At 31.3% G+C, this 12,827-nt stretch overlaps 1 protein-coding gene across 1 annotated transcript in view; it reads right to left on the bottom strand.

Annotated features, from left to right (window-relative positions):
* Positions 1-12,827, bottom strand: part of LOC113375562 (T-complex protein 1 subunit theta-like) — a 28,278-nt gene that overhangs the window by 12,822 nt on the left and 2,629 nt on the right. Inside the window, exons 5-9 of the mRNA XM_026615495.1 lie at positions 11,548-11,621; positions 11,008-11,196; positions 8,698-8,889; positions 6,912-7,026; positions 6,288-6,449 (exon numbers count right to left, since the gene is read on the bottom strand). Of these exons, the coding sequence (XP_026471280.1) occupies positions 6,288-6,449; positions 6,912-7,026; positions 8,698-8,889; positions 11,008-11,196; positions 11,548-11,621 (732 nt within the window). The remainder of the gene's footprint in view (positions 1-6,287; positions 6,450-6,911; positions 7,027-8,697; positions 8,890-11,007; positions 11,197-11,547; positions 11,622-12,827) is intronic.

Below are 12,827 nucleotides of genomic sequence, written 5' to 3' on the forward strand. Positions count from 1 at the left end.
CAGGTGATACGAGTAGATTATTAACATCGGAAACGTTAAAAAATGCTATTAGCAAAATTAATAAAATGGAAAGTGATTTAACTAAAGTGAATAAAAAAGAAATAAATAGTAAAAGTAAGGCAATTAAAAAAATAAATCATGAAATGTTAAAAAATGCAATAAAACAACAATCAAACAATAAAACAGTTAATGATAGTGAAGGTAATAAAAAATATAATACACAAAATTGGGCAGAAGAAATGGAAGAAGGCGAAAATAATAATGATCAAAATGTAAGTAAAAATGAAAATAATGATAAAAATCAGGATATGAACTCAAGTACAAAAGGCGATAATTACAAATCAATGAAGTATTCCGAGAATGATATGGGTCCATTTACCATATATGTTGAATCAGTAGATAAAAATACAGTACATCAAATGACAGTAGGCAGAATATTATTTAGCAGTTTACCTCAATATAAAAACGATATTATAGAAATAAAATCCATAGGCATTAACAGAATTAAAATTACGTTTAATACATATGACGCTGCAAATAAAATAATTAATGAGAAATTATTTATGGAAAAGAAATTAAAAGCATATATACCTATTTCTATGTTGATTAGGAAGGGCGTTATATATGACGTCGACACCGATATGACTGAATCAGATATTATGGAAAATATAAAATCAGAAATTCCTGTTTTAGATATTAGAAGAATAAAGAAAAAACAAGACAATGCATTAGTACCAACAAGGGTATGCGTAATAACGTTCAGAGGTCAACGTTTACCTGACCGTGTTTCGATATACGCTGTCAAATGCAGGGTCGAAATTTACAACAAAGTGACACAATGTTTTAAATGCCAAGGAATGGGCCACGTGACTAGCCAGTGTAAAGGTAAAGCGAGGTGCAGCTATTGTGCACAAGAACACAGTTTCAAGGATTGTGTAAATAAAGATAAGAATCCGATTTGTGCGTTATGCAATGGGGAGCATCAAGCTATAGATAAAAAGTGTGAAAAATATTTGTTTCATATGAAAATTAAAAATATAATGAACGAAAATAACATAAGTTTCAGAGAAGCCAGGGCATTTATAAACAATAGAACATATGCCAACGTCATAAATCCGGACATAGAAATCAGAAACAAAGTGAAATTTCCTGAATTGCCCAATACGCAGCAGGAAAAACATGCAGAAATAAATCAACAGCTTGTAACCACGAAGCCTTCAACAACAAGATCTAAACAGACATATAGGAATAGCAATTCCATAAACGTAACAAATTATGGTGACAACAACAAAACAATCGAAAATATGTCCAGTACACAGGAGCGAAACAGGTACAAATTTAAATACAATATTAACACAAAACCAAAATCTTCCTCACATATCAATAGTGAGAAAGGTGAAATTCCATTCGATAAATTAATCGAAGAATTAATTATTAACATATCAAAGAAAAAAGATTACACATTAAAAATTCTGAAAGAGTTAATTAAAGATATGGATAGATGACAAAAATAATATATGACAAATAAATGACTGGAAAAATAAAAATACTACAAATTAATTGCAGATCTGTTACAGCTAATAAGGCCAGTATTGAACATTTCCTTTATGAAAATGAAATTTCAATCGCGGCTTTCACTGAAACATGGTTTAAACCGGAATATCAATACTCTTTCAGAGGATATCGAATGTTTCGCAAAGACAGGGAAGATGGATATGGAGGAGCAGCAATCATTGTTAGAAATGACATAAATTGTGAGGAATTTCCTTCAGTCAACAATAATGAGAATATACAAATATGCGCCGCCATAATTAAAACAGATACTCCATTTTGCATTCTCTCAGTATATTGCTCTACTAGAACAGAATTAGATTTTTCAGATATCAAGGACACTATCTCAACAATCAACATGAGCTTTTTAATTACTGGCGATTTTAATTGTCATCATTTGGCATGGCGAAGCAAATACAATAGCAGGGAAGGTAATATGTTATATGAAATCATAGAGGACAACGCAATACTAATTCTTAATGACGGACGTCCAACTACAGTAGCAAGTAAATACAGGAGTGCTACGAACATAGATCTAACACTGTGCTCAGGAAATTTTATAGATACTATTAAATGGGATGTATGCCAAGAGGTATTGGGATCGGATCATTTGCCTATAACAATAACTTTGGAGATAAAGGTGCCTTTGGTCATAAGAACGCGCCCTACAAAAAAGTGGAATATAAAATTTGCTAACTGGCAGGGATACTCCCGAGATATTATGCAATATATTCAAACAGGACAAATCTCAGACGATATAACAGCGAGATATAAACGTATCATACAGATTACCGAAAAATCTGCAGAGAAAAATATAAAACAATATAAAGAAATTAAGAGACCGATTTTTAAGCCAGCGATATGGTGGGATCAAGATTGCGAAAAAGCCATTTCAGATCGAAGAACAACATATAAAAAGATGCGTCAGCATTGTAATTACGAAAACTTCATACAATACCAAAAAATCAATGCACGCACTAAAAAGTTTTTGAAAAACAAGAAAAAAGAAAGTTGGCTGAATTTCATTAATTCCATCAATCAGGACATGAGTCCCGCAGTAATTTGGAACAAAATTAGACTTTTTAAAAATAAAAATAACATTATAAACACAACACAAAAAATTAAAAAAGAATTTGGGCAATTACTATTACAAAATTATGCACCAGACTTTGTTTCGGACAATCGTAAAGAAAATATAGGAGTATATTGTGAAGAAAGCGCACTGACAAGGAATTTCAAATTAGAGGAATTAGAGGATGCATTAAAAAAGAGGAAAAATACGGCTCCTGGATATGACAATATACCGTATACGATGATAAAAAATTGGCCTACGGAAATGAAAATTGAATTACTAACTGTATTCAACCAAATCATAGCAAATAATTGGATTCCCGAAGAGTGGAGGAAAATTATAATAGTTCCATGTATGAAGCCACACAGAAGACCCTTGGAAATAGACTCATATCGACCCATTTCCTTAATATCATGCATCGCTAAAACTTTTGAAAGAATTGTAAAAGAGAGAATAGATAGATATATTGAAAATAAAGAAGTTTTAAATAATTCTATGTTTGGTTTCCGGAGAGGGAAAAGTACGTTGGACTTACTGAGCAAATTAACAAATGATATACATATATCCAATTCGTATAATCAATATATGTTGGTAATCTCGATGGACATAGAAAAGGCGTATGACAATGTAGATCACAATATACTGGAGAAAAAATTAAAACATTTAAATTTACCACAAAAATTAATTAATGTGATAATTAATTTACTATCTTTTAGACAATTATATATTCGAACCGACTCAGGTCTAATTGGCCCTAGAGTTATGAACAAAGGTCTCACTCAGGGTTCAATATTGAGCCCCATCTTGTTTAATATATACATGGCAGATTTTAAAGTAGTAACAGAACCGAATGTTAAAAAATTGCAATATGCAGACGACATTTATCTGTATGTATCTTGTCCAACTATGGATAGATGTATTTCATCGATGAGCAATGCTATCGAGGAGAGCAGAAGATGGTTATTGGACAATAACCTGAATTTATCACAGGATAAGTTTTCTGCAGCTATCTTTACCAGACACAGAAAAGAACATACTAGGAGACAAATAAGGATAGGATGTCAGGAGATACAAATAAAAGAAAATATTAAAGTTCTGGGCATCAATTTGGATAAGAAAATGAATTTTAAAAAGCATGTAGATGATATATTAAGCAAATGTGAAAAAGGATTAAATGTTCTCAGAAAAATAACAAGCATGAAATGGGGGGCTCACCCAGAAACTTGTCTCAATATATATAGAAGCTTAATAAGATCACAAATAGATTATGGTTACTTTATATATGGAGCACTCTCAACGAATATCCAAAAAAAGTTGGACAGGATTCAATACTCGGCGATAAGAACATGTTTGGGGGCATTTCGATCAACTCCAACGAATGCATTAATAGCTGAAGCAGGTGAACCTCCACTAAGCATTAGAAAGCAGATCCTATCAAATAGATTCTTAATAAAAAAATATAATGGAGCATGTGATGATATACCGAAACAATTAGAAGTATTAGCGAGGCTACATTTTACCAATATATATTGGAGAAATAGACCAATCCCACCCTTGATAAATAGCTTTTATGAGCTGAAACCATACGAAGAGGATGTAATAATGAATAAAAAGTTGCCAATTTATCATCTTACGAATGAATACACATCAACAAAATATTGCATAGTAATGGATATGGATTTAACTCACTTGACACATTTGAATGATACCGCAAAAAATAAAGAATTTCAAAATAATGTGGCTAGAAGATGGCCAGGATATGTACACATTTACACAGACGGATCTAAAGCAGGGTACAGTTGTGGTTGCGCTATATTTGTGCCATATCACAATTTTAGTAAGAGAATTAAGCTACCAAATTATGCGTCTAATTACACAGCAGAAATGGTGGCTATATACTGTGCTGTAAATTATGCGTGGGAGAAAAACATCACGAAAACAATTATATTTAGTGACAGCAAAGCATGTATATCAGCGATAGCGAACCCAAATAGAAGATCAAATAACATGATAATAGAAATTATAAATAAAATGAATGCAATAAATAATGGCATAAATTCTTTAATATTGACGTGGATCAGGGGACATTCAGGTATCACAGGAAATGAGATTGCTGATACTCTTGCAAAAGAAGCTGGTCAAATTGGAGTACAATGTGAAAAAATACCTGCGTTGGAGCTGAAAAATTTAATCAAAGAGCGGAGCATAGATGTGTGGCAAAAAGACTTCTCAACGTCAACAAAAAGCAAGGGTATAATTTATGCCCTGTCAAAAGAAAAGGTATCTCAAACAACCTGGTTCAAAAATGATACAAGCAGTAGGAAATTCGTATCAACAATTACAAGATTAAGGCTGGGGCATACAATGTGCAAGATTCATCTCTGGAGGTTGGGAATAATCCAAGATTATATATGCCAATGTGGTGACGAACCGGAGACAATAGATCATATGTTCTGGGAATGCAGAATGTATGAGAATCCAAGAAGAAATATGTATCAGAAACTGCAAAAAAAAAATATTATATTTCCAGTAAACACACAAGTATTAATATCTAGTAATAATGTAGATTTATATAAAATTGTATATAGTTTTATAGATAATAGTAAAATTACTGTATAAATACTCAATAATGTAAAATTATAACTGGCGTAATGATCGCAAGATCCACAGCCATGTAAAATAAATAAAAAAAAAAAAAAAAAACTTCTGTGCTCACTACACTATTGTTGCTGGATACCGGCAACCGCAAATCAGCAGGCCCGAGCCTGTGATTCATACCACGTTTATTATTTGTTATCTAATATTATTTGTATCAGTTTCACCTCGATCTTTACCTGTCGAACGCTCGACCTAAACTCGTTGTAGCTCAATTAATTACCTTTATAATATAATTTATATTAATAGTATATTACAAGTTCTGATAAAATCAGAATTCAAAGAGTTATAATCCAATTAATGCGGGGGTGGTGACAGAGTGCAAATTGTTTTCACTTCTGAATTTAAGATTAAGACTAGCTTATTTTCAAAATATCATGCAAATTGTAGCACAGTAAAAAAAATCACAGGGCACGCGCTTTTTTCCTCTCTATTTACTGCAATAATATATCTGATCGTAGGTTGAACAGAGCACATGTGAACAGGATTTGATAAATTAATTCACTTCAAATATGAACTTAAGTGATAGGTATATTGAAATTACAGTGAGAAATATGTAATTTCGATTAAAATTACTACAAGCCAGTTAAAATATGGTACAAAATTATGAAAATTATAGGCAATTTTATTGAAGCAATTATTTTGAGTAGAAAAATCCAAGGTGATATTGTACCTTTACCGCGAATGCTATACATTGATTCTTTCTGAATTTGTTATACTTTTTAAAAGACTTCAAAGACTTTTAAAAAATTTCATCTTATGCTATGACCATAAACACATCACAAAGGCAGACGAAGATTTTTTGTGTGATAAATTTGGAAACTCAGTGTTTTAGTCGTGACCCGACAACGTCTGTCGGGTCATCTAATATATATGTATATATGTACGTTAAAATATTATATAATATTTTTAACAGCAATCTCGCCAACAGTTTGTGTTATGTACAAAATAAATGGAACTACTTTTGTTTAATAATATTTCTGGTCATATAACTAAAATGAAATCATACCCTGGGTCTCGATGTCCATCCCAGCATACATGTGTCCCCAATTGTGTGCGTCAATAACGCTGTCTAAGGATTCAGTGGCGTTGGCACCTGTATTTTCGGCAATGCATCTGGGTATAATTTCTAGGGCTTTGGCGAATTGCCTAATGGCATATTGCTCCATGCCTAAATAGTGTAAATAAAATTTATTGGTTCATTTAGTTCTAAAGACTAATATTTTTTATTTTTTATACACAAGTTATTTTCAATTATAAAAAAAACATGTACAACTACAAATACATAAACATTTATTGAGATTCTAATGAAGATATTCGCCTAAAATAATCAGTTTATAAGATTTATTATTAGAATTACCCTATTGCAGGTAGTTTTTTATTGGATGCAGCAATGTCAGAGAACAGCTATTTTCACTTGCAAAGATATTGCAATCTATACTGACATCTTGACATCAAGCCATCCGAAGCGGATATCAATCATGGTTAAATATTAACAAAACAAAAAAAAACTGAGCGGTTTACCTAAGAATCAATTACATATATGTTTTTGCAGCTACTTCCGGAATTCATACTAATTTTCTGTTGAAGCTCATTAACTAATTTATTTAATAATTTCAATTTTTCATCTCACCGGGCAAGGTGTTGGCATGAGACAGGAGTTCCTTCCTCAACTCGATCTCGGTTGCCCCCGCTCCAGCAACGAATCGACCATCTTGAAGAGCAGCATTGTAAACGGCTAGAGCGCTCTGAGGTAATATTAAATTCATTATTATTAGTAAAGTTTTGTTGTTCATTAAAAAGTTCGATTTTTTAATTTCATGTTTTCTCGACATTTAAAGTCATTCCGAATCCGTGTGTGTGAGTGCGAGTGTGACAGATTTTTTACCTTCTGTCAAAGTTTTATCAAAAACGGATGAACCGATTTCAAAATTATAAAAATCATTCGATGTAACTCGATGAGGACTTGCGTCTGTTTAACCGAGCGGTTTCTTCCTAAATAGCAAAAAAGTGAAAAAAAAAAATCGGCTACTTTTTAGCCCGGAAATCCAAACCGAGTTTTATAATTTTATATCTGTTTGAAAGATATTGGTGGGAAATTGACCTGATTAGTTTTTGGTTCTTGTAATTAACTATTAAATTTTTTTCCGACGATTTTTATCATTTTTTTTTGACGATTGATATCATGGTCTTCTAAATCATATTAAAAACTTACGGCCCTGCGACAAGTCGTTTAATTTTAAAAATTCATCAACAGTTAATAAAATAACTGCCAAAGTGTGTGTTAGAAGTAGCTTTTCTGATTTCACAAATTTAAAAGCCATTTCTTGCATTTAGCGGAAAAATGAGCATACAAAACTTCTCTAATTGTGTAAAAAAAAGTTACCATTAATTTGAATCATTAAATAATATTAAGAGATACGTAAATAAGATATGGTACGGTGCAATTAAAAAATATCTAAATACCTAAATCACAATTTCAATTAATTAAGTCAATTATTACACATTTCGGGAAGTTCATGCAACTTGCCTTAAGGCAAAATGCCACTTTCAACTAATGAATATGTGTCACATATTTACCTAATGTTCATTGGACAGATGTAAATTATATCTAAAATAAAATTAAAAAAAAAATATATGTGTCACATACGTATACAAAAGTATGTGTTAAATAGTATGTTTTGTTTTGTACATTCAAATTTCTGAATTCATTTCACGTCCCCAGACAGGCAAAAACCAGAGATACTAAAAAAAATCTGCAAAAACAAAATTCCATCAGAAGACTGAAAAGAAAGTCGCCGCAAGATCTAATAAAATGACAAGCAATCTATTTATATAAAGAAATTGCTCGATGGGGAATTTTCTAAACGTCATGTACCCAACAGCAAATAACCTCATTGCATCAAAGGTTTAATTTGGTTTTTGGATATTTTGATTTAAGCCAAGTGATAGGGGTTGCTCCAAACAGTTAAATTGGTGGACTGCGAAATTGTTATACGGATTAACAGGTTGACAGGTGTGTTGGTGGACAGGTATATTGGTAGACAGGTAAACTGGTGGACAAGTAAATTGGCGAACTGGTAAATCGGTTGACTGACAAACAGGTTGACAGATAAACTGGTAGATAGATAGTCATATAGACAGGTAAACTAGAAGACGAGAAAACTGGTGGACTAAATGTAACAAACATGCATTTTTGTTAAAATTTTAAATTGAAAGTAAAACTCCGGAAAGCGTGAAAGGGTACAGCTTGTAACAATATATATATATATATATATATATATATATATATATATATATTGTTAATAGCATATAAGTAAAAGATGCTTGCAAAAACGAATTAAACTTGATAAACAAAACGAAGGATAAAAATGTATGTATCCAATAACATCATCAGTATAGTATGAAATAATTCTGACCTGCATGGCGCGTTCGGCATTGTCCATTGCTGCGTCGGTGGCACCTCGTAGGAGGACGGTTGCCAAAGGGCAACCCACGATCGAATCACCTTTCCCTTCGTCCACGCGATTGATTTGCCTGTTACGGCGAAATATTATAACGCAGGTATCGCCAATTTCGTTGGCGATCACTTCATCAGAATGGCCCAACTCCTGCAAGGACATATTGCTTTTCAATCAAATTGAAAATGATTTAACAAAATTGGCGACATATATTATTAACGTATCATATGTATCTCCTCGTTGATTGCCAGATTTATTTCGATGAGTACGTGCTACACTTCTGAACGTCTCAGAAGCTTTGAAAAGGAACACAATTCGAATTATAATTTACTCTTAATGAAAATGAGATCTACTTCAGAGTGTTGTAGCATTATATATAAAAAATAAAAATAAGGTAGTAAAACATATTACATGCCCAATGGTAGCATGTATGGTAACAAATAGAAAGTATAAATTGTCTTTTACTTATTTTTTTTTTAATTAAAAAACTTCTTTTTAACACTTTTTATTTTATTTATTTAATTCAAAAACTTCTTTGTAATACTTTGTCATTATAATAATTAAAAATTTCATATTCTTTCATATTCCATATTTCTTATACAATAAATAAATACCAGTGATATTACTCTGCTAGCAAATATTAACGGTAATCAGATTTTCATAAATAATATTTGATAATTATTCTTGTTACATATCAATTATTAATTTTTTGAATTTATTAAATTTATTAATTATCATATTATTAGTATCATATTTCATTTCAATTTAGCATATAAACACCTTTAATATGGGATTTAAATACAAATAAAGTAACTTGTATAGCATTAGTATGCAATTACTGTTTAATAATAGACATAGCCGTCACAAGTTATAATCTTATATATAAAAATGGAACTCTCGATCGGTAAAATTCGAAAACGGCTAAACCGATTTGGCCAGTCTTAGTCTTGAAAAATTCGTGCCAATCCAGAGATGGTCGGAAAGGTGAGATAATATTTCAAAATCGCGTAGAAACTTTACATTTTTAATTTGAAAATTTTTGTAGAAGCATAATTTGAATAAAACAATGGACGGTGGCTAATACGTCAAAGGTCAAACGGTTTTGACAGATGATGTTCAATTACGTTTAATAAGATGTTTTACGTGAATATTATTTAATTATGATTAAATTGTAGTAAGTAGTTTTGTTCGTAGTTATATTTATATACAAAAACATTAGTAAACGGGCCGCAAGTGTTACTACAATCTAAGAATTTCAACTTTTTTGAAATGTTAATATGAAAATGCACTTTTTGGCATATTTTTCTCAAGCACCGTGATCTGAGAGATCTCATTTGTATAATTATATACTCATTGGTATTTATAAAACATTTTCTAGGTTATATTATTTTTGATTTATGTCATTTCAATTCAGAACCTAAATTTGGTACCGATCACAGGGACATTTTGTCGAATAACATTTACCTAGTTATAATTTCCCAAAATTTATCGAAGAATAGATAGTAATGTATAAAGGTCCGGGGTTAAAAAGGTCCACCACCGATGTGTCAACAAGTAAAGTTAAGCATGGTTTAAAACAATATTTAAAAGTAGAGGCAAAAAGATGTATAACCAGCTATAACTTGATTCTCATGACCCTGCTATCGGGAGATAAACGGTAATCTTTGAAAATTCATAATAAAAGTATTTTCTTCCGTTGGTAGATTTTTAGCATTAATTAAAATATAATTATTTTGAAAAATGCCTTTAAAATTAAAATAAGACATTAAACCTGTTTGCCACCGGGCCGTTCCAAGTTACCCCGCCTATAGGATAAAAAGTTCTAGATTACAAAATCAAAAGACTTGGATTGGATTATACCATGTTTTCTATAGAAAGTGTATAAAACTTCCAGTTTGACTGTATTGACAAAATACAATAGACAAAGTAATGAGGTTTATTGTTTTTATAATACCTCATTGTATATAGCATTCAAACAACATATCCTTATACACGTATATTCTAGGTATATTCTAAACAATTTCTAGAGAATCAAAGATATCAATACTTTAAATTTTTGATTCTCGAGAAATTGTTTAGAATATACCTTACTTACAATTAGTAAAACAACGTTTGTCGGGTCAGCTAGTAATTGATAATTATCAAATCAAAAGGACATAAATTAGCTATAAGACTGGATGTACACGCCCTTTTGAGTAACTAATGCATAGTACTGATGATTATGATGAAACTTGAACTTAATGAATTAAGAATAAAAATTTTTGGCACCTCTTTTAACGGCGGTTTAAGATTACACAGGACTCTTGCACCGACTGCCTCAGAGACTCGCAACAAATCAAATTTGCTAATTAGACGGACCACCATCAAATGGTGTTTATTGAGGAAGTGAAGGGCCATGTCTCCCACTTTTCCGCTGCACACCACCACCTTAACTCCGGCCTCAGCAAGGGCTCTGATCTGGAAAAAAGGTAAAATAACAAATATATTTAACATGTTTAAAATGTATACAAACAAACTCAGTATGTAGTAGTAACTGGGCATTTACTACTATTTCATATTTACAATCAATCTCAGTTACATGTTGTGACATAAATCCAAAATTAACTAGGTGTTTGTGGAATTTTGCCTTAAGGCATATTGAATGAGCCTCCCTATATGGGTAAATAATCTATTTTAACAACTTTCAAAATCATTACAAAATTTTCAACTGTCCCAAATTAACACAAACCAATACATAATCGAAAAATTACTGAGGGGCATATAATTAACAAACACAACACTGATCTTATTTTCACATTATTATTTTACCTGTTCTTCCAAAATACGATCCTCGTCATGGCTGTAGTTTCTTAACTCTGCTGCCGTATGAAATAAGACAGTGCCTAAACATTTAAATAATATATTCTCACATCGACCATATAATAAACATTTTTAATATATACACATTAACATTTCAGATAATATAATGATTTATCTGTTACTATTATTATGATTCTTATAAATGAATGCCATTTTATCTGTGCATGTATATATTATATAATTACACTTATTATTGTATATTATATTAAATCTACACTTTCATTATTATGAGACGATATTTCCTAACTGCGTAGCTTTTTAGAAAATTTTTCGAAATGTATTTTTATTTTTAGAATTTCTCTAATAGTGATGCTTCTTTAAAGTCTAACTTGGAAATGTATTATCATCTATCTTTCATGTGCAAACCGCATATCTAAGCCACTGAGAAAGCCACAGTCTACTTTATTATTCTTACGTAAAACTAGCTGTAAGTGGAATTCTGTCTTAAGGCAATTAAGGCATCGTGCCTTAAGGCAAATTGCTGGAACTTCCCGTTCCAAAAATTATTATTTTTTTAAAAACGATTGACATTTTTAAAACAAATTTACTTCGAAAAAATAAGATTTTTGAGAAACTATAAATTAAACAAAAAATTACCTTTTTTTGAAAAAAAAATTTTTTCAAAAAAAAATCTAATTTTTTTTTTTTTTTTAATTTTTTTTGGAAAAAATAATGTTTTCTTCTTTATTTTGGCATATTTTGGAAGATCTTTTTTCAAAGCAATCGTACTGCTTTAACTGCATAGAGACAAAATGTCAAAGCGCGTAAGCGGCGCGTCGCCGTCTAACGAATAAATATTGGTACGGAACCCATAGGAATGCAAACAAAATTTATACTTATTGTTAAAATATCTATAAAATATCTGATGATTTGATGTGCATATGTCTAATGATCATTTTTGACCGCCAAATGGCATTTTTTTTTACTTTTTTCGTTAGATCTCCGAAACCGCTAGACCTGCCCTCATGAAAATTTGATCAATTCTTCATCTTGTCAATACAAGTGAAATGTTTTTTGAATTATTAAAATCGGACGCTCCGTTCTCTTAAAAACTGAGTTACCGTTTTCGGCACTTTTTGCCCCGTATCTTTGGAACGGCTGGACCTGCCTTTGCCAAAAACTAATCAGCACGTCTCCTTATCAATACGAATCGATTGTTTTCTGAATTATTCAAATCGGTTGATCCGTGTTCCCGAAATCGTCGACGAAAATTTGTATCCGCACATACA

The sequence above is a fragment of the Ctenocephalides felis genome, unplaced genomic scaffold (assembly GCF_003426905.1).
Source record: "Ctenocephalides felis isolate EL2017-DRISC unplaced genomic scaffold, ASM342690v1 CF-g0.4_SCAFFOLD_01886, whole genome shotgun sequence".
NCBI classification, from domain to species: Eukaryota; Metazoa; Arthropoda; class Insecta; order Siphonaptera; family Pulicidae; genus Ctenocephalides; species Ctenocephalides felis.